This window comes from Clinocottus analis, unplaced genomic scaffold (genome assembly GCF_023055335.1).
Source record: "Clinocottus analis isolate CAN_PGR_092001 unplaced genomic scaffold, fCliAna1.0.p SCAF_5, whole genome shotgun sequence".
In the NCBI taxonomy this organism is placed as follows: Eukaryota; Metazoa; Chordata; class Actinopteri; order Perciformes; family Cottidae; genus Clinocottus; species Clinocottus analis.
Window position 1 is genome coordinate 526,225 of NW_027176207.1, and position 20,444 is coordinate 546,668.

The 20,444-nt window shown below is 45.0% G+C and overlaps 1 protein-coding gene across 4 annotated transcripts in view; it reads left to right on the forward strand.

Moving 5' to 3' along the window:
• The window catches only part of LOC137802543 (RNA-binding protein Musashi homolog 2-like), a 66,490-nt gene extending 55,680 nt beyond the window's left edge, over positions 1–10,810 (forward strand). For 2 of the 4 annotated variants that reach the window (XM_068600491.1, XM_068600490.1), the window contains 2 exons: positions 1,388–1,542; positions 7,355–10,810. In XM_068600491.1, the coding sequence (XP_068456592.1) occupies positions 1,388–1,542; positions 7,355–7,399 (200 nt within the window). In that variant the 3' untranslated portion in view covers positions 7,400–10,810. Of the gene's footprint in view, positions 1–1,387; positions 1,543–6,437; positions 6,509–7,354 lie in introns of all 4 variants that reach the window. The other 2 variants (XM_068600488.1, XM_068600489.1) reach the window with 2 other exon arrangements.
• The last annotated feature ends 9,634 nt before the right edge of the window (positions 10,811–20,444 follow it).

The following is a 20,444-nucleotide window of genomic DNA, read 5'->3' on the forward strand; positions in this document are numbered from 1 at the left end:
CTGGCCCAAGTTGCACTGGAGATTATTTGGCTGTTAAAGTCAAATGCAGAACTAAAACTCAACGTTTTAAACTGGAATGTAAAGAGACTTGTCTCTTAAATATAAAATCACCGTCATAGAAAATGAGGATTGCCATTTTGACTGAAACAGTGTTTAATTCTATTGAACCAGGCTGTGCATAAGAGCTGCTCGCTGGTCACCGCTAAACACGAGATGTGTGTTCAGTTAGACGCTTCGTCCGTCTGCAGCGTTCTGCAGGTGCGCGTCTTCCTGTCGGGCGCGGCGCTGAAGGATGGAGCGGCCATGTTGTACGATGACACAGTTTGTGTCCCGCGCGTGAACACGGGATGCGCCGCGCTGCTCCCCGTGTTCCCTCCGTGTTGCACGAGGCCTTCCTCTCACGCACCACGGCGCTCAGCAGCTCATATTTACACAAGATGGAGCATTTTCCTGCCGACGGAAGATTTTTCTTTTTAATGCATTTTTTTCTTTGCGTGAGGTGAGCTGCAGGGTCATGCCGCTGACAGCAGAGGAGATTGCTGTTAAGAGATCACTGCGCTCCTCTTTCTCGCCGACTGTTTCTTTCCCTGCATTGAAAGTGTTATTGGCCTTTAGTTGGCATCTGGATTTTCAAAAGACATTTTATTAGTCAGAGTTGCTCTTACTCACAGGCCAAAGGTGGGAAGTCACGTACAGTATTTCTTTTTTATCCCCCCGAGTGTGGACCTGCACATGAAGCCGGGTCATGCTTTTATATTTCCCCTTCATGCCTCCTCCTCTTGTCTCGCATACCTTTTGCTTTACGCCTGAAGTTACAGCAGCAGCCGGGAAGCTGAAGCACTCCGCTGGAATAATGGGGAGCATTTTTAGTTCTGTGAATCATAGGTCATGGAGGAAAGCATAAAGTAGAATACCTCGAACGTCTGGGTTCACAGCCCTGAAGTGAAATCTCAACTGGGTAATATAATAATGCTGTGTTACTTATTCTGCAGCTAATGATGTTTTACAAGTCCTCCTTCACATTATGCATGGCCACATTGACACTGCAACCTTACTAGTGTATTAGCATGGTGGAGTCTTTCTAGCAGAGTGCTTGTTGTGTGTTGTGCATGATTATACAACGTGAATGTCACTCCTATGCATAATACACACGGCATGGAGATTATATTCAGAATATCATACTGGATTCACTCATCATTTGGATGTTTAGAAGTAAAAGGTCAAGCTAAATCCTGCACCTTTCCGCTCCATATCAAGTTAAATTGAGTCCTTCTGGCAGCAGTGAGCCCAACATGAATCCAGTCATGTGTCCTCTGAGGTAGACGAGCGTCAGTGAGGAAGAGTCGGTGTTTCTGAGCTGCTCTGCTCCCGCTGTGTTTGTCTGCAGGCGCCAACCCCTCAAGGCCCGGAGGCTTCCCCGGTGCCAACAGTCCGGGGCCCGTGGCCGACCTGTACGGACCCAGCAGCCAGGACTCGGCTGTGGGCAACTACATCAGCGCCGCCAGCCCTCAGCCCGGCTCCGGGTTCGGCCCCAGCATCACAGTGAGTTGTGCCGCCGGCACGAGGCTGAACCGACGCATGCTGCCCGGGTTGAGATGCTGAGCAGCGCTGGACTCGTACGCTAAGGAGAGCTTACTAATTGTTAAAGGGCTTTATTCTCTTCCACTGGCTTGATCCAAAATAACCGCCACCTGCCTCTTAGCGGCGATCCCAAATCCAGATTAGTGCAGAGCAACCATTCACGAGGAGTTAGGATTATTTCTGTGCAGAGAGGTAGGCGTCTGCTGTCTCTGGGTTCAGAGGGCCATGAAGCGTTTTGTACATCGGGGTAAACCCCGACTCGGCGCTCAAAGTTATCTGTGTCAAATGCAAATTCCCCGAAGCTGTTGCACAGATCAGCTCACTGCAGACTGTGTCACCTTCCCACCAACAACTCCAGTATTTTTAGCAAGCCATCTGTCCCAGAGCTCGAGTTGAGGACGCTGCGTCCAGCAGCCGCTCCGCTCCTCGTGTCCTTGTCCAGGTGCAGATTCTCAGCCAGGTGTTGCTGCACTTTCATTCTGCCGCTCATCAGGAAGCTGCCAGTCGCAATGTCGGCCCGTAAAGTGTCGGCGCTGCAGGGCGAGCGGCGGGAACGGAGACGTGTGGATGCGCCGCGCGCCAGTTAAGCTCATGTGCAGCAACCCGTTCATAATCCCGCCTCTTGCTTTGGCTGCAATCAAAGAGAAGCGGCACACAAAACGCCTGCGAGTCCCCAGAGACAGGAGGACGTCGCCGGGGAGAGAGAGGCGCATTATGCTAATTGGGGAACATCATTTTTAAAATAGGGTTTCTCTTTTATTACAACGCCAACATCCTGGAGAGATCATCTTCAAGCCAATGAAAAAAACTCCAACCGAGCGATATAATATAAATAATGCAGCTCCCTCATCTATACGCAGCATATGAATGTGTGAGCCGTGTTTGTAACGCATCATAATGTACGCAGCAGTGAAGACAATATAAAATGTTGATGTGAAGTATAATAACTTCCCCTTTAAGTGCATATTTAATATCCTCCTGTTACTTTGTGTACTTCCTCTAGTTACTGTGTGCTCGCCCTCTTAAAATAGATCAAGGTTGTAATCCATCAGTGATTCATAAGTGCAACATAATCTAGTTATGTTATAAATGTTTCAGTGTTGCTAAATTAGCCGTCTAAAAACAGCAAAGCCTTCATGCCGAGCAGCCCAGACGCTCTAATTCCCGTCAAATTAAATGTAGTCTTAATTAGCGAGCAGCTCTTCATCTTCGTCTGGTGTTCAGGACCTTGTTTCCCACAAAGGGAGCGTGTTCACGCGGCCAGCAGAGGACTCCATCACGCTTTGTTTACTGTGCTGGAGTGTCGGTGGAGTCTGGACCTCGCTGAATAATTAATCTGGAAGCTGCCATCACAGTTTTCTGGCCCGCGGCGCGGCGGGGGCTAAGTTCTTCCGCTCGCTGCCGGTCTCGCCGTCCGTGTTTGTCCTGTTTTACATGACTGAACTGAGTGACACGGGACAGGTTATGAAAATAACACCTGCTTTTCTGTAAGAAGCTAATTAATGCATGGCTCAGCCGAGGTGGAATAACAACAGGCCCATTCGTGGAGGCGACAGGGTGAAGACGCGCTCTGCGTCTCAGAGGCTCTTTTTCTTCTCCACTAAGCAGAAAGCACAGGAAAGACTCAGCAGGATGTCTGCTGGTTCTGGCTCTACGTGTAGAAGTGAAGTCTAAAGCCGTTGTTGCGTCCTCCGGCCGCGGTGCTTCGTGGTCCAGATCACACATCGCGGCGTCGCGCGCCTCTTCTGCAGCGATCGCAGGAGCTTCCTGGCGTCGCGCGCTGCTCAGGATCGATGGAGCTAATGCTAGCGGCTTAGCGAGGATGAAGTGAGCCGGAGAGCTAACGAGCAGGAAGGTCGCCTCCGGGACCACACGGACAAAACCGCGCACGAGAAGATACAATAGCTCATTTTAATGTTGATAAATGTGTGTAATTGATTCATGACGTCCAAACAAAACCACAGCTCAACGGGAAAATAAGTTTTATTGCCTTTTCGCTTCCTGAGCAAAGCCTCTCGTATTAATTGTTTTAGGCTCAGTGGCTATCTGTTGGTCTCGCTGCAGGAAGCTAAATATTTGTTATGAAAGAGCAGATTGAGCAGCAGATAGTTTGCAGATGGAAATGAGGCCATTTGTTTCCATTATCTCCTCTCCGCTGCAACAGTTTGTGACCTGAGAGGATGGAAAGTCTCTGGATGCAACCCGTGCTATCGACTGGAAGACGCGTCACTCTCATGACGTTCACCTTCAACCGGCTTCACAGAGCCATGAAGAAGAAACAGCAAACAGAGGCTGTGTCTCCCTGCAGGGAGTCAAACTGTGATATTAAATACTAAATCGCCTCTTGAGAATTACCGTGAATCAAACAGAGAGCAATAAAGCAGAGAGGTGACGCCGCCGCTCTGCAGACCATCTCTCTATTCACCACATTGAAATGGGAAATGATTCAGAACTAAAATGTGCTTTATAATTCTTCTTTATCGCCGAGGATGCCGTGGAACTGAATCCATGTCGGATCGTCGTCTGTCACGAGCTCACGGATGACTTCAGAGTCGGTGATTTGTGGCCTCGCTCTTCCGCTCCAGAGGTTTTATTAATCCCTTTAGCCAATATCAAAACAGCCGCTGTGAAGGAGCCGTAATGAACTTAACTGTTTTTTTATGCAAGTCAATTAGAGTGCAATTAGTTGATTGAAGTGATAAAGACAGATAATCGCTGTTAAAGTGCATCTCTTCTCAACCCGGTGCTTCCTGCAGACCTGTCAGCGGGATGAAGCCTGCAACGCTCTGCTGCTCTGCTGCAACTCAACTGTGTGTGTCCGCATGAATGGAGATTGTGTGTGTTTTATTGTCTCCTTCACGTGTTTTTTGTTTCCACTATTTTTGACTAATTTGAACTTGACATCTCAAATTCAATGAAGGGAAAGACTTTGCATGGCGGCCATGTTCCTGATGCGTTATGAACGTGCTGCTTCATGCTGTGTAGCACCACACCTCCTTATGAAGCATATTCATGACATAGGAGCTTCAGGATCACTTCATACTGTGAGGATTGTTGTGTAGTATAACTTCATTAATAATGCTTCATTAATAATAGTTGTAAACTTTATAATCTTCTTATAATGCATTGTCATGATAGTATGAAGTATTAAGTGGTGGTTGTTTGTGAAAATCTCTATAAATCCATCAAGCACACACAAAAATGTTTTGATAACTGTTATAGAGCGGTATGATATGTATGAGTGCTTATAGCTATGATGATGTGCTATAAGCATTATGATGCATCATAGGTATTAAGACGCATTATGATACGTTACAATGCTTACAATGCATCATAATGATAATCATACATCATAATCATTATGATGCATGATTAGCATTATGATGCATCATTATGAAGCATTATGATGCATTACAAGCATTATGATGCATCATAAGCGTGTTCATTGTGCATTATAAACATGGCCGTCACAGGAAGTGCTCTCACCTGAAGTTTCTGCATCTTAACAATGAAACTGAAGATCTTTGACTTCAGAAGAGTTTCTAACTATTTGTGACTTCCTGTCGTGATGATGTCATCATGAAAGGAGTTGTGCTTCTTCCTGTTGTGATGATGTCATCATGAAAGGAGTCGTGCTTCTTCCTGTTGTGATGATGTCATCATGAAAGGAGTCGTGCTTCTTCCTGTCGTGATGATGTCATCATGAAAGGAGTCGTGCTTCTTCCTGTCGTGATGATGTCATCATGAAAGGAGTCGTGCTTCTTCCTGTTGTGATGATGTCACCATGACAGGAGTCGGGCTTCTTCCTGTCGTGATGATGTCATCATGAAAGGAGCCGTTGATCTTCCTGTCGTGATGATGTCATCATGAAAGGAGTCGTGCTTCTTCCTGTCGTGATGATGTCATCATGACAAGAGCCATTCATCTTCCTGTCGTGATGATGTCACCATGACAAGAGTCGTGCTTCTTCCTGTCATGATGATGTCATCATGACAGGAGTCGTGCTTCTTCCTGTCATGATGATGTCATCATGAAAGGAGTCGTGCTTCTTCCTGTCATGATGATGTCATCATGAAAGGAGTCGTGCTTCTTCCTGTCGTGATGATGTCATCATGACAGGAGTCGTGCTTCTTCCTGTCGTGATGATGTCATCATGACAGGAGTCGTGCTTCTTCCTGTTGTGATGATGTCATCATGAAAGGAGTCGTGCTTCTTCCTGTCATGATGATGTCATCATGACAGGAGTCGTGCTTCTTCCTGTCATGATGATGTCATCATGACAGGAGTCGTGCTTCTTCCTGTCGTGATGATGTCATCATGACAGGAGTCGTCGTGCTTCTTCCTGTCATGATGATGTCATCATGACAGGAGTCGTGCTTCTTCCTGTCGTGATGATGTCACCATGACAGGAGTCGTGCTTCTTCCTGTCGTGATGATGTCACCATGACAGGAGTCGTGCTTCTTCCTGTTGTGATGATGTCATCATGACAGGAGTCGTGCTTCTTCCTGTCATGATGATGTCATCATGACAGGAGTCGTGCTTCTTCCTGTCGTGATGATGTCATCATGACAGGGTCGTGCTTCTTCCTGTCGTGATGATGTCACCATGACAGGAGTCGTGCTTCTTCCTGTCATGATGATGTCATCATGACAGGAGTCGTGCTTCTTCCTGTCATGATGATGTCATCATGACAGGAGTCGTGCTTCTTCCTGTCGTGATGTTTTCTCGTTGCAGGAAGTGAAGTTGTTCACGAGGAGTCCTGCTCGCTAACTGAATCAGAGCGTTCATGATGTGAAACTCACCTTTTCTCTCCTTGAAATGCATACTGACACAAGCACTAACTCTACACTTTTAGGGCCCGTTGATTGCGACAGCTTTTACAAATGGATACCATTGAGCAGGTGGCCGGTTGCCATCTCATCAGAGGTATTGCTTCTTACTTCCTGTTGCCTTTCTCTCTCCTTCATGTTCATCCATCAGTGTGTTCACGGGCTGCTGCTGGCGTGTGAGTGTGTGTGCGCTGATCCTCATTGGTCAACTGATTCACTCTGTTTGTGTGACTTTCTCTGGGAGAAGTTCACACTTCAGACACACACACACACACACACACACACGCTACCAGTTATTTTCTCATTATTATTATGTCTTCATGTTTGCAACCTTTAAAATAAGGTCACTACTTCCCCGCTGTGACTAAATACAACCATCACTTTTTACCACAAGATAATCGTCTTGAATCGTGAAGTCTTCACGTAGCCGTGAACCAGCAGTAGATTCTCCACACATACACACACACACGCACACACACAGACACACACACACACAGACACACACACACACACACACACACACACTCTAAGTCTTGTCCTCCACACACACACACTCAGAGTCTTGAGCTTGTTCTGTGCGCTTCCTGTGGGTGTGGCGTGTGTTGTGTGGCATGTGTTGTGTGTCGTGTGTTGTGTGGCGTGTGTTGTGTGTGTGGAACTCATTTGTGCACAACACGTGTTTAAATGATTGTTTAATGAGCTAATTCCCTTTAAAGCTCAGCTTTAACTCTATTTAAAACACAAGTTAACCAGCAGTAGTCTGAGACCTCGACGCTGCTGCAGCACGTTTTGTGTTCATGATGATGATGATGATGATGATGTCACCTTCGCCTCATGCCGTGGGGCCTTAGAAGGCGTGTTAAATATCTTATGTACTCACATGATTGACCTGTCATTGTTCCTCTGGTGACGCTGCGTCCGTCCTTCTGCTCTCTCCTCCCAGCAGAGTTTGTCTGGTGGCCCAGGAAAGACAGGACGGAGTTTCTAATTGGCTTTGTGTGCAGGTGATGCTCTCCAACTTCAGCACTACGGCGTCACCTCGGCAGGAAGAAGGAGCGTCTGAACCATATGAAGAAGAAAAGAAAACGTTAGTCATCTCAGAAAAATAACAACTGCTGTACTATAATCCAAACCTCCTATAACTTTACGACGGGTTTGGTATGTTTCACTCACGATTCCTTCCTGTTAGCTTTGGTTTCATTAGTTTGTAGTCTTTTCAGTTTGAACCTTCCTGTGTCCTTTCCTTTGATCTTCTAGTATATTTGTGTATCTGTTTGGGGGTCATAGCCAAGAATATCTGCGAGTCATGTCTTCATCTTCGTAGCGTAACGGAGGAGCGGACGCTGCGTCCAGTCGCTCACATAAAAAACAAAAAGAAGCTCAGTGGAGAGAATCGGAAGGAAAAAAAAAGAAAGGAAAGTTTAAAGAGGGTATCGAAGTAATAAATCTTAGTAGCTGTTTTATTTCATGTGACGTCTCATTGTTAACCATAATTACCTATTTTTGGGCAATACAAAGAGGACTCCAATATTTTTATGGTCCTTTTTTATAAGTGTTGTTTTTGTTGTTTAGAAATATATATATATGCTATAACAAATTTCATATAACTACATTGTGCGTTCAAACTTGAGAAAAGAGATGTAGCTGTACATATTATTCAGTCACTGCATATAACCGACTCAGTGAAGAATAGCATATTTTTGTGATGGTGTGTCAAAAGAAGATGTTATAGCGTGTGAATAGAAGAAACAGCTGTAAACAGTTATGATTATTCTTTTCCTGCTGGAAGACGTGTAACCGAGCCCACAGACGAGCAGAACGCGCTTCCTCTGTAAATACTGAAGCGGTTCCATCGTGTCATACCAGCAACGTCACGAACGCGCCACGTCCTCGCCGTTAAGACCCGACGGCGTCTCCTGTTTAACCGTTCAGACATCAGCATCACTGGAAGAGGAAAAGATGATTTAATCCAAAGCACACTGTACTTAGATGTGAGATTAGAACTTGAAGCTCCGTGCTGACACTTTTATACTCTGAGCGGAGCGGCGCTCCTTCCTGTTGGCTTCATCCGCTCGTTCCCGGTTGGTTTGTTTCTGGAACGCAGACTCGCTTCTTGGAGGAGTGAATTAGGAAGTAAACATTTTGATACCATACCTCAGCCTTTGAGAGTTCTCTGGCAGGTTTTAATTTATTCAAGTGGCAAAGTAAAAGAAAACACTGAACGGTAATAAAGCGAGTAATCATTGCACTGTGAGTAGTAAAGGACGGGCTCCTCTTTGCACATGTGGAAGTCGGCTTTTTAACAAACGGCGCTGTGCTCTGGGACGTATGAAGGATTAGGATTAATGTATTCTGGACTACACGCCTCAGCGTGGAGGTGAGTCAACAGCTTGTAACCGATATGTTGCATCTCTTCATGGAGTGGACCCTTGTCTCATCTAAAGATATTTATACAGGGTTAAACGATGACACTGAATTATTCACTCTGTCGCTGCACCAGGTTTTACACAGTGTGTGTGTGTGTGTGTGTGTGTGCGTGTGTGTGTGTGCGTGTGTGTGTGCGTGTGTGCGCTTCATGATTTTACTCATGACAAACATTTAATAACAGTAATAATAATAATAATAATACGCTCCAGTCCGGTTTTTAAGTCATTAATGGGATGAATGAACACTTTACCTGCAGCAGGTTTTCATTTCTTTTCTTTAGTTTGAGAACAACCAGGTAAAGAAATATGCTGGAAACTTCTAAAGTACACGATGCGGAGGTGTGATCAAGTAATAATTTAACGAGTAAAGAAAAAAAACCCTTGTAACGTTCAAATGTAAAAGAAAATAAGAAATACAAAACTATAAAAAAAAGAAAGATGCTTCTTTGCTGATTTCCAGTTTAATCAGAGTTTTATTGATACGTTGTGGTTTCTATATTAATAATTGTAATATACTATTAAAATGTACTGTGCATCCATTGCTTTCTCTCTTTCCATTCCCCATCCTCAGATCTTCTTTCGTTGGTCATCATGTGTTTCATTAGTGTGTAAAGATTCACAGTTTCCTTGTGAGCAGAGTGCTGTCTTTGATACCAGTGTAGTGGTCTTTGTTGTTCTCCTCTACCTCTCCTCTCTCATCCCCCTCTCCTCGCGCTCTTTTCTATCTCCTGTAATTACAAAGTAGATGTTATATAGGACTCATTAATATAATACTTGTAGTGAATAGTGGATTTAGGACCAGTCAAGATAGACCTTTCTCTAAATGATCATGTTATTCTGAGGTTTGCAGTCACTTCTTTTGCTAGCGTTCATTGTAATTTATTCCCTGTTAGTTTCTTTTGGTTTGGCTCTCACATGGTTCCAGCTAACCAAAGCTCTCATGGACACTAGAGGAACAGTTGCTGTAGGATGGAGTTGTACACAAGGCATTATTTGGATCCCCACCCTTGAATGTTTTAAAAGGGGTGTGCCATACTACCTTAAATGCTAACGCTTGATATGCAAAACTCTTATTTCTGATTTCTTTCTAGAGGGACACGCGTCATAATCACAAAGACTTTATGAAAAGTACTTCATATTTTTTTAAGAAACATACCAATGATTACGTCACTAGTCATAACGCAGTCATCGTGCTGTTTAAATAGCATCTTCAACCTTTAATATGTGCACACTTAAACACGGCGTATCGTGGATTTTATACTAAACTGTGTTTGACCTCTGACCTTCATTAATAAGTCTAATCATTCAAAGCTTCCACTGTGGGAACCAGCTGGAGTTTAGCCACCGACCAACGTTCACACACATATTAACACTATGATGCTGTAACACAACATGTTCACACACATATTAACACTATGATGCTGTAACACAACATGTTCACACACATATTAATGTTATGATGCTGTAACACAACATGTTCACACATATTAACACTATGAAGCTGTAACACAACATGTTCACACATATTAACACTATGATGCTGTAACACAACGTGTTCACACACATATTAACACTATGAAGCTGTAACACAACATGTTCACACACATATTAACACTATGAAGCTGTAACACAACGTGTTCACACACATATTAACACTATGATGCTGTAACACAACATGTTCACACACATATTAATGTTATGATGCTGTAACACAACATGTTCACACATATTAACACTATGAAGCTGTAACACAACATGTTCACACACATATTAATGTTATGATGCTGTAACACAACATGTTCACACATATTAACACTATGAAGCTGTAACACAACGTGTTCACACACATATTAACACTATGAAGCTGTAACACAACATGTTCACACACATATTAACACTATGATGCTGTAACACAACATGTTCACACAGAGCATCACAGAGCGTCTCAGAGCATCTCAGAACGTCTCAGAGCATCTCAGAGCGTCACAGAGCGTCTCAGAGCATCACAGAGCGTCTCAGAGCATCTCAGAGCGTCACAGAGCGTCTCAGAGCGTCACAGAGCGTCTCAGAGCATCACAGAGCATCTCAGAGCGTCTCAGAGCATCACAGAGCATCACAGAGCGTCACAGAGCGTCTCAGCTGTTGCCGGCTGCGGGTCAGAGCTCATGTCTGCAGAGACCTGAGAGTCGTGCAGACTGGATGACGTTTTGAAGCTCGACTTGTCTTCAGAGCATCGTGATGACGGACGTCCACAACTCCAACCTGCTAGATTCCCTCAAACAGCCGTGAAGCACAAACCATCAGCGGCTCACGCTGCAGGTCACGAGCTTCATTCAATGAAACATAATTCTGGTTCATCAGAGTTATTTCATTACTTCCCCTCACGGGGTCTGAATCCTGTGACACTAACATGGTTAGTCTGTTTCCTCGTCCATTAGATGTCACATGACATCCCGTAAGCACAGTAATGGCAGCTCTCGTCACATTATTCCAACGAACCAGCAATGTGTTATTTAGAAATAGACAAAGAGAATTTATCCCAAAAGACAACGTCCACATGTCCAATAATGTCCACCGTTATTGTTAAATGATGACATCATCGATCACAGTGCCGGGAAACAGAGTAAACCTAAAATAATAGCTATTCAAAGAAGTAACTTGTTTCTAGTGGTAACGCTTCGGTTCCCCTCAGTTGAACATTTTAGCATCAAAACTATGATTTAGATTCAATTCAATGAGTACCAGCTTGTGTGTACTAGACAGGGTAAGAAGTGTTCCTCTGCTTTAGTTGATATTTTAAAGAATAAACTCATGTAAACCGACATCAGACGCTCCTTAGGAACTTAGTTGATTCAAATGTTGCTGCTATTTCATCTGCAAAACGTAATAAATATGATTTATGTCAGACCCGTCCTCCCTCACGGCGTCCTCGTGGACTCTTCCATGGTTTTGTGATCCTGTAGCTTGGACTTTAAGGTAGCATGGCTCCGTTGCTGTAATTTAATTTAATCTCAAACTGACAGCAGTTTACAGCTGATGAATGTTACACATCTTAGTAGACTAGCTTATCCATTTGGGAAAAGGGGCGGGGTCTTGATTTAAGAAGAAAAAATATAATCAAAAAAGAAAAAAAGTCAACATGGAAGGTGTTGACATTTGTAGTGTACTACCGTATCCATTTAAACTTGAATCTTGAGGCAAGTGCTAGGCAATGGCCAACGATTTACCCCTCCGCTGTCAGAGGAGCTCGGCCTGAAACCAGCTGGCCCTGAAACCAGCTGGGCCTGAAACCAGCTCGCTCTGAAACCAGCTCGCTCTGAAACCAGCTCGGCCTGAAACCAGCTCGCCCTGAAACCAGCTCGCCCTGAAACCAGCTCGCTTCTGTCCTCTTGAGCCTGTTTCCTGAATCAGACCCTGTGACGTCAGACGCTTCAGGCTCCATGAGGGGATTGAGGTGACGGGGCGAGCTCCAGCTTCGAGGGCGAGCAGCAGCTTCCGGCGCGAGCCGCAGCTTTCAGGGCGAGCTCCAGCTTCCAGGTGCAAGCTCCAGCTTCCAGGGCAAGCCGCAGCTTTCAGGGCGAGCTCCAGCTTTCAGGGCGAGCCGCAGCTTTCAGGGCGAGCTTCCCCTCCAGTCCGAACCATTCTCCATCCCACGCTCATTGCTGAATAAAACACATGCAATGTATATGTGTGTAGATGAATATACACATATTTGCAATGTTCACTCATCTGAACACCGTTAGACTGGAGACCTCCGCTGTAGACAGAACACCAGGTTCATCTCTAGCTGACACCAACGCGTGAGTCCAGCCGCATGGCCGCATGGCCGCATGGCCGCAGCGTGAGGCTCCGTGTGCTTCCATGTTCTGCAGCACTGAGCTCGCTTCACGCTGTCTGCCCATTCCTAACACTTGCCCCTTTTTTTTATGTTAACCGACTTTTTATGGCGAGAGACAGACAGACTTGACTGACATCTGAAAGCATCTTTCAGGTTATCATATGGCTTGCTTAAGCCCTGTTGTAAAAATATACTGAAAAAAAAGGAAAAAAATGATGATAATGACAACAATAATAATGGATGGGGGTCTCTCACATATCAAATGTGGAAAGTCTAATTTTATATTTGTATTTTCAAATAATAATATTGACAAAAAATGTCTGTGAAAGGTTTCCATCCTCTACTGTGGTCCAGAAATTGATGTGTCTGTCTGGAAAATAAATAAAATAAACTGAATTGTTATATGACTTGTTTTCACTGTTTCAATGCATTTTTATTTTCTGGGTGTGTTTGTGTAAAATGAGGCAGAAATTCACACATTTCAACATCATTATGTAATTATGACGTTTACTACTGTCCAGCATGCGATGACATCACAGAACTATACACACACTGTTCTACCAAACAGGATCAATATCTTATTCTGACATATCTATATCTTATTCTAGCGTCAGCAGCATCTTCCAGGTCGCTCAGGAGTCAGAGTCTGAGCACTAGTGGAGGAGTCAGAGCACTAGTGGAGGAGTCTGAGCACTAGTGGAGGAGTCTGAGCACTAGTGGAGGAGTCAGAGCACTAGTGGAGGAGTCAGAGCACTAGTGGAGGAGTCTGAGCACTAGTGGAGGAGTCAGAGCACTAGTGGAGGAGTCTGAGCACTAGTGGAGGAGTCAGAGCACTAGTGGAGTCTGAGCACTAGTGGAGGAGTCTGAGCACTAGTGGAGGAGTCAGAGCACTAGTGGAGGAGTCAGAGCACTAGTGGAGGAGTCAGAGCACTAGTGGAGTCTGAGCACTAGTGGAGGAGTCAGAGCACTAGTGGAGGAGTCAGAGCACTAGTGGAGGAGTCAGAGCACTAGTGGAGTCTGAGCACTAGTGGAGTCAGAATCAGAGCACTAGTGGAGTCAGAGCACTAGTAGAGTCAGAGCACTAGTAGAGTCAGAATCAGAGCACTAGTGGAGTCAGAGCACTAGTGGAGTCAGAGCACTAGTGGAGTCAGAGCACTAGTGGAGTCAGAGCACTAGTGGAGTCAGAGCACTAGTAGAGTCAGAATCAGAGCACTAGTGGAGTCAGAGCACTAGTGGAATCAGAGCACTAGTGGAGTCAGAGCACTAGTGGAGTCAGAGCACTAGTAGAGTCAGAGCACTAGTGGAGTCAGAGCACTAGTAGAGTCAGAGCCTGAGCACTGTGGTGCGTTTGGGGGGAATCGGTGAACAGAGTGCAGGCGTGTGAGTCTGCTGCCCCTCAGTGGTCTCTTCAGCTCGCTGGAGGACGCAGAGCATCCAGTGTGAGTCTCATCAGCAGCATCACACGTAGAGCATCAGTATGAGCTGAGGAGAGGAGACGAGGAGACAAGGAGACGAGGAGGTGAAGAGGCGAGGTGGCGCACAAACACGCTGTTGAAAGGTTCTAAGTGTTGTGTGTTAAGTTTTGTGTCTTATGTGTTGTGGGTGGAGGGTTGTGTGTGTTAAGTGTTGTGTGTTAAATGTTGTGTGCTGTGTGTTAAGGGTTGTGTGTTAAATGTGTGTTAAGGGTTGTGTGTTAAATGTTGTGTGTTAAGGGTTGTGTGTTAAATGTTGTGTGTTAAGGGTTGTGTGTTAAATGTTGTGTGTTAAGGGTTGTGTGTTAAATGTTGTGTGTTAAGGGTTGTGTGTTAAATGTTGTGTGTTAAGGGTTGTGTGTTAAATGTTGTGTGTTGTCTTTGACGCGGTTCTCAACAGGATTCCTTTTGCTTTTTCTCCTGATGGAACGATGTCATTTCTGATGCCAGAAACTAAAATCTTAATTTCCTAAAGATGAACCGCATAAACTTCTGAACATTAAAGCTTTTCTGCTCACTGAAGCAAACAATTCCTTGTTTACTTAAAATCACATCTTAACATAACTAAAATATATTATTTATTTACTTAAATGAGCAGCCAGAGACGTAGAAACGTATAAAAACAAAACGTATAAAAACAATGATGTAATGATAAACACGACGATGTTTAACAGTTACTGCTGCATTCTGGGATCAGGGTGTGTGTCTGTGTGTGTGTCTGTGTCTGCGTGTGTGTGTCTTTGGCTGTGTGTGTCTGTGTATGTGTCTGTCTGTCTGTGTGTGTGTGTGTGTGTGTGTCTGTGTGTGTGTCTGTGTGTGTGTGTGTGTGTGTGTGTGTCTATGTGTGTGTGTGTGTGTCTATGTGTGTGTGTGTGTGTGTGTGTGTGTGTGTGTGTGTCTATGTGTGTGTGTGTGTGTCTGTGTGTGTGTGTGTGTGTGTGTGTGTGTGTCTATGTGTGTGTGTGTGTGTGTGTGTGTGTGTGTGTGTGTGTGTGTGTCTGTGTGTGTGTGTGTGTGTGTGTGTCTGTGTGTGTCTGTGTGTGTGTGTGTGTGTCTATGTCTGTGTGTGTGTGTGTCTATGTGTGTGTGTGTGTGTGTGTGTGTGTGTGTGTGTGTGTGTCTGTGTGTGTGTGTGTGTGTGTGTGTGTGTGTGTGTGTGTGTGTATGTGTGTGTGTGTGTCAGGTGAGACCAGCAGACTGACGGCGTCATCACTCACAGCAGCTGATCAATAACTGGGATCAATAATGTTCAGCTCTTGTCAGGAGTTCAGTTCACGTGTTCGAGTTCGTCTTCTAGTAACGAGGAGAAAATAATCTCTCCGATCATCTGGATTATTGTTTCATTCCAGTTTTAGGTTTCCATGACGATCCAACACCATGAAGCATGAACACATATAAATATTATTTAAATATTATTTAAATATTGTTCATGTCCAGTATTTTAAACTTCATCAAGAGCGACATTTCATCCTGTTAGCTTGTCCGGGCCGCTCTGTGACGCTCAGCTGCTCTGCCTTTCATGAAGTGCTAATAAAGTCCACGAGGACCAGAGAGCCGGCACCCTGAACCCTGAAGAAGAGGCTTTGGGCCTGAGGAGGAAGACTGAGAGCAGCAGCCACGATGGAGGAAGAGGAAGCTGCTCATCATCACCGGAAGGAAGGAAGTGCTCCACGGGTCGATGTAAAGGTCCTGTTTGAGCACCAGGACCAACACTATGAACGTAATGTTCCTCTTTCCATCATCTCCTTCAGAGACTTCAGCACCACCGAAGTCGTCTTAAGTGACTTTTTACTTTTTTACAACTCGCTGTATTGTTTACGTTTCATTTTACAATAAACATGGACAATGAATGATTTCAAACACCAAAAACTACAAATCAGAGTGTTGTACCTGCATCATGCAGCGACACACACACACACACACACACTCTGCAGCGCGTCCCTAGGAGGAGGAGGAGGAGGAGGAGGCCGGGCAGGTGTGATGAAGAGCAGGTAGCAGAGAGGAGAGCTGATGAAGATGTATTCTTGTATAATCTGCATATCTCGCTGCAGGAGACTCGCCACCAGCCAGAGACGACACCTCGGCCCTCAGCGTTTATTAACGCTAATTAAGAGCCGGTCTGAGACGCCGCCATGCTTAATTGCCAATTAGGGCGAGGTTAGCTATAGATGGAAATGACAGGTATTTATATAACGCATCAGCCTAAATAATCAAGCTGTGTTTATACCTTGAAAGTGAATGAACGCTTGGGAGGCTTCCAGCATCCTGCTGTTGTAGGAATTCAAGTGCAATAATGAGCAATGTTCAATGGATATGCATTTAATTTTATGTGCATCGCTAAATTATCTCCCTGCACAGCCATGTAATGGTTGCTCCTCTTCTGAAGCGGAACATTGTTCTGACAGAGCTGCGTAATGGAGTCAATAGTTGATGGGAAGACTGCTGGGGATGGAGATGAGCACTCAGGTGGCGGTTTCCTCCAGACTGCAGGCCTAATGTAGCCTCTGGCATGGAAATTGACGTGACATTGATGGGCACTCTCCCGCCAGCAGAGAGCCGTGCGCCTGCACAGCCTTCCAATTCACTAATAATTGCTGATTAAAAACTAGTTAAGAGTCCATGAAAACCCAAATGTGCATTAACCAAATGACCTTCTGGGAATGGAAAAGAGTCTGAGGCAAAGAAGACGACGGCTTCGCGTGTGAAACGCCTCCGTGTTGTTTCTGAGAGGACAAACATCCAGCAGACCAGTTCCTCCAGGAAACATGTCACTGGTCCTGGTGCTCACAGCAGCAACGAGCTCTTCCTCACGTCATTATGTTATTACGCTAATAATCCTAACATGAAGGACAAAGTATGTCATAAAAGCTTTAAAGTAGTATTTGTTTTATCGTATTGTCGCCTATTGATGTATTAGAATGAATCAGCTGATGATGGCGTTGCTAAATTAAAATGTGTTTTAAATGACCTACATATTTTACAATTGCTTATTAAAAAAGGGAGAGAGATAACAGTAATAATATTAATACATTAGTTTCACTCTTAACACACATTATGCTGAATATGATTCAATGAGAGGTTTTAGTTTATTCCTATTCATCCAGAGTATTCTGTATGTTTAATATCATGCTAATGACGTTGAACATGCATGCAGAGCTGCTGCAGGAACACGCGTGTTCAGGACTGAAGCCCTGGAGCTTCAGGTCTGCTCCAGGAACACAGCCCTGAGCCTCCAGCTAACCACTCAAACGTTCTCAAACTGCGTTCCTCGTTCCTCTTTCCTCTGGCGTTATCGGCAGACGAGGCATCGCGTGCTGCTCACGGCGCCATCGCCTCGGCCCGCATCGCAGAGGATGCAGCTGTCTGCTCATTGTTCATCATCATTGTCTTCATGGATCCGACGCTCCAGAATCAATAGCTGCCTCAGAGCGAACCGGTGAGCAGCAGACTGGAGGAGCAGGTAAGAGTGTCAATTATGACCGGAGGACAGAGACAAAACACAAAGGGAAAGCCGGGGGGTGCTGTGATGTGTTCATGGGATCATTACCGATGGATTAATGACGACTGGGACGGCTGCTGCACATTTCTTTGAGAAAACCATATACCTTCAAGTGAGTCCTCGCTGCGTGATGCGGATCCAAAACTACTGCGACAGCAAAGATGCATGAGAGACGAGTGTGAGGATGGAAACACTCTGACCAGGTTTGGAGGCCTAAACACAGTGTTAGAGGTTAAGGGTTAAGGTTAAAGGGGGTTAAGGGTTAAGGTTGAGGGTTGAGAGTTAAGGTTGAGGGTTGAGTGTTAAGGTTGAGAGTTAAGGGTTAAGGTTAAGGTTAAAGGGTTGAGTGTTAAGGGTTAAGGTTGAGGGTTGAGTGTTAAGGGTTAAGGTTGAGGTTAAAGGGTTGAGAGTTAAGGTTAAGGATTAAGGTTAAAGGGTTGAGAGTTAAGGTTAAGGATTAAGGTTAAAGGGTTGAGAGTTAAGGTTAAGGATTAAGGTTGAGGGTTGAGAGTTAAGGTTAAGGATTAAGGTTAAAGGGTTGAGAGTTAAGGGTTAAGGTTAAGGGTTAAGGTTGAGAGTTAAGGTTAAGGATTAAGGTTGAGGGTTGAGAGTTAAGGGTTAAGGTTAAGGGTTAAGGTTGAGAGTTAAGGTTAAGGATTAAGGTTGAGGGTTGAGAGTTAAGGGTTAAGGTTGAGGGTTAAGGTTAAGGGTTAAGGCTCATATTGTTTCAGTAGAACAGAAACAGAGGACGTGTCAACACGTCAAAATGGCTGCCATCATAAACATCGCCAACACTCTTTCCATGTCTAAAGGACACAGATCAGGAGATTTAAAGGCCTGCAGTTCATTCATGTAATGAAAAGACAAAGGTATTATTATTAAAAGTATTAAAGTATTATTACAGAGTTCAGGAGAAGAGTTCAACAGCTGTCGTACTGTATTTGTAGGATTTGTGATTCATTTAAAACCCGAGTTCAATAAAACAGATTCAAAGGAGTCTGACTGTCTGTGGGACCTGTGATGTCAGAAACATCCAGCTGTGATACGATGTCATCGTTTCATGTTCTGTGTTATGACACCAACATTTCTCATCACGCCTTCAGACCCGTTTCCTCTAACGTCTGGACCTCGTGCGCAGCGAGGAGCTTTCATCCGTCACTCTTCCACACAGACGACTTTCTATCAGGTGAAAGGCATTTGTATGAAATCTCAAGTCAATTTACGCAACATCTGCTCTCAAAAGCAAGGTCAAGCTGAAGGTCATTGCTGTGTCTCAGCAGGACAATGTGACGCAGCAACACACCCAGCGATGCACATGAAGTAACACAACACTGCGCGATCCTTTACAGATCATTTACAGCAGAAATGGATCCAAACTCCTGCACAGAAACAATTTGATGGACTGTAGTTACATCTTAACGCAGCGTGACGGCACGCTGACGCACTTCATGGCGTTCTGAAGAATCTGCTCTTTGTGGATGGAAGAGCAATACTGAGGCGACTGTAAGGCACAGCGGCAGCGTCTGCCTTTCTGTGTGTGTGTGTGTGTGTGTGTGTGTGTGTCTGTAGACAACACATACTCTTATCAATCTTTGCACAATAACAGAAAACAATTTGCTAATGTTTTGAAAATAGCTTTCCCTTCCCCTGCTCCAGCATTGTGAGATGTATGCACAATTTCATAAACACAATCAGTGCGCTGAATGGCGGCACTGATATTCTGGAAAAAAAAAAAATCTCATTATTGTTCCTGAGCTATGGAAAAGCAGTCAATGGCCCATATCACACAAAATGCCCACTCCCCCCCCCCCCCCCCCCCGCCCCCCCTCCCCCATCACACAAAGCTTAATTCCACCTAGCAGCAAACAATATGCAGCAGTTTACTGGGAGAATATTACTGATGACCCAAAAGAAACCAGCAGGCTGCTCTCGCCTCGCAGCCTGCAGACGACTCTGTGGCCACTGCGTCAGCCTGGACTCATGTTATGAATCTATATTCCCGTCATCAGAGTCCTGTCTGATCTCTCTGATGGAGATGTGCATCCCTGCGGTGAGCAGCTGGAGACCCGGCGTGACCCGAGTCACAGCGTCCGCCCGCCTTTATGGATTTCCAGTCTTTTGTGACTCACTCCATCTTGCCCTCTCTCGTGAACGAGTGTCAACAGAAGTGGCCACGGAGGAGTGCGAGTAAACAGGAAATGAAGGATGGGCCTCGTGGGATTACGGCACAGAGATGGAGTTAGTGAGCAGACGCACACTGTTTGGTCCTGAGCTTCAGTCTACACGGACAGCGGCGTGATGGATGGTCGCGGTCCAGCGCGCGGCTACAGGGTTTCAATGAGCGTATATATGAGACGTCAAGCATCCTACAGGATTAGTGGTTTGTCTAAAGATACCGCTGTGTCATCACTTTTCTTCCTGAGTGTGCAACTTATTTAGACTGAGACATCAACATATTTATCTTTAAACTGTCTTAAACACAATACTATTCACAAAACATTAGGTCCAATGACACAGACGGAAAGACTTGGTGTTAATAAAGATTATAATCTGGCTCCGCTCGCTCTGTGAAATGTGTTAAAATCACTTGACGGATCGCCATGAAACTGTTTATTAGAAGTTAAAGTCTGGTGACCTTCAGGCCTTTAGGGCCCGAGTAAGGATTGTTCCTTCATCCTCAGCTGTGTCCTTTGCTAATTAGCGAATGTGAGCATGCTAACCGGCTACACTAAGATGGCGGCACTTGTTAGCATGTTTCCCTGCTCGTGTTAGCGTTTAGCTCAGAGCACCACGGTGAC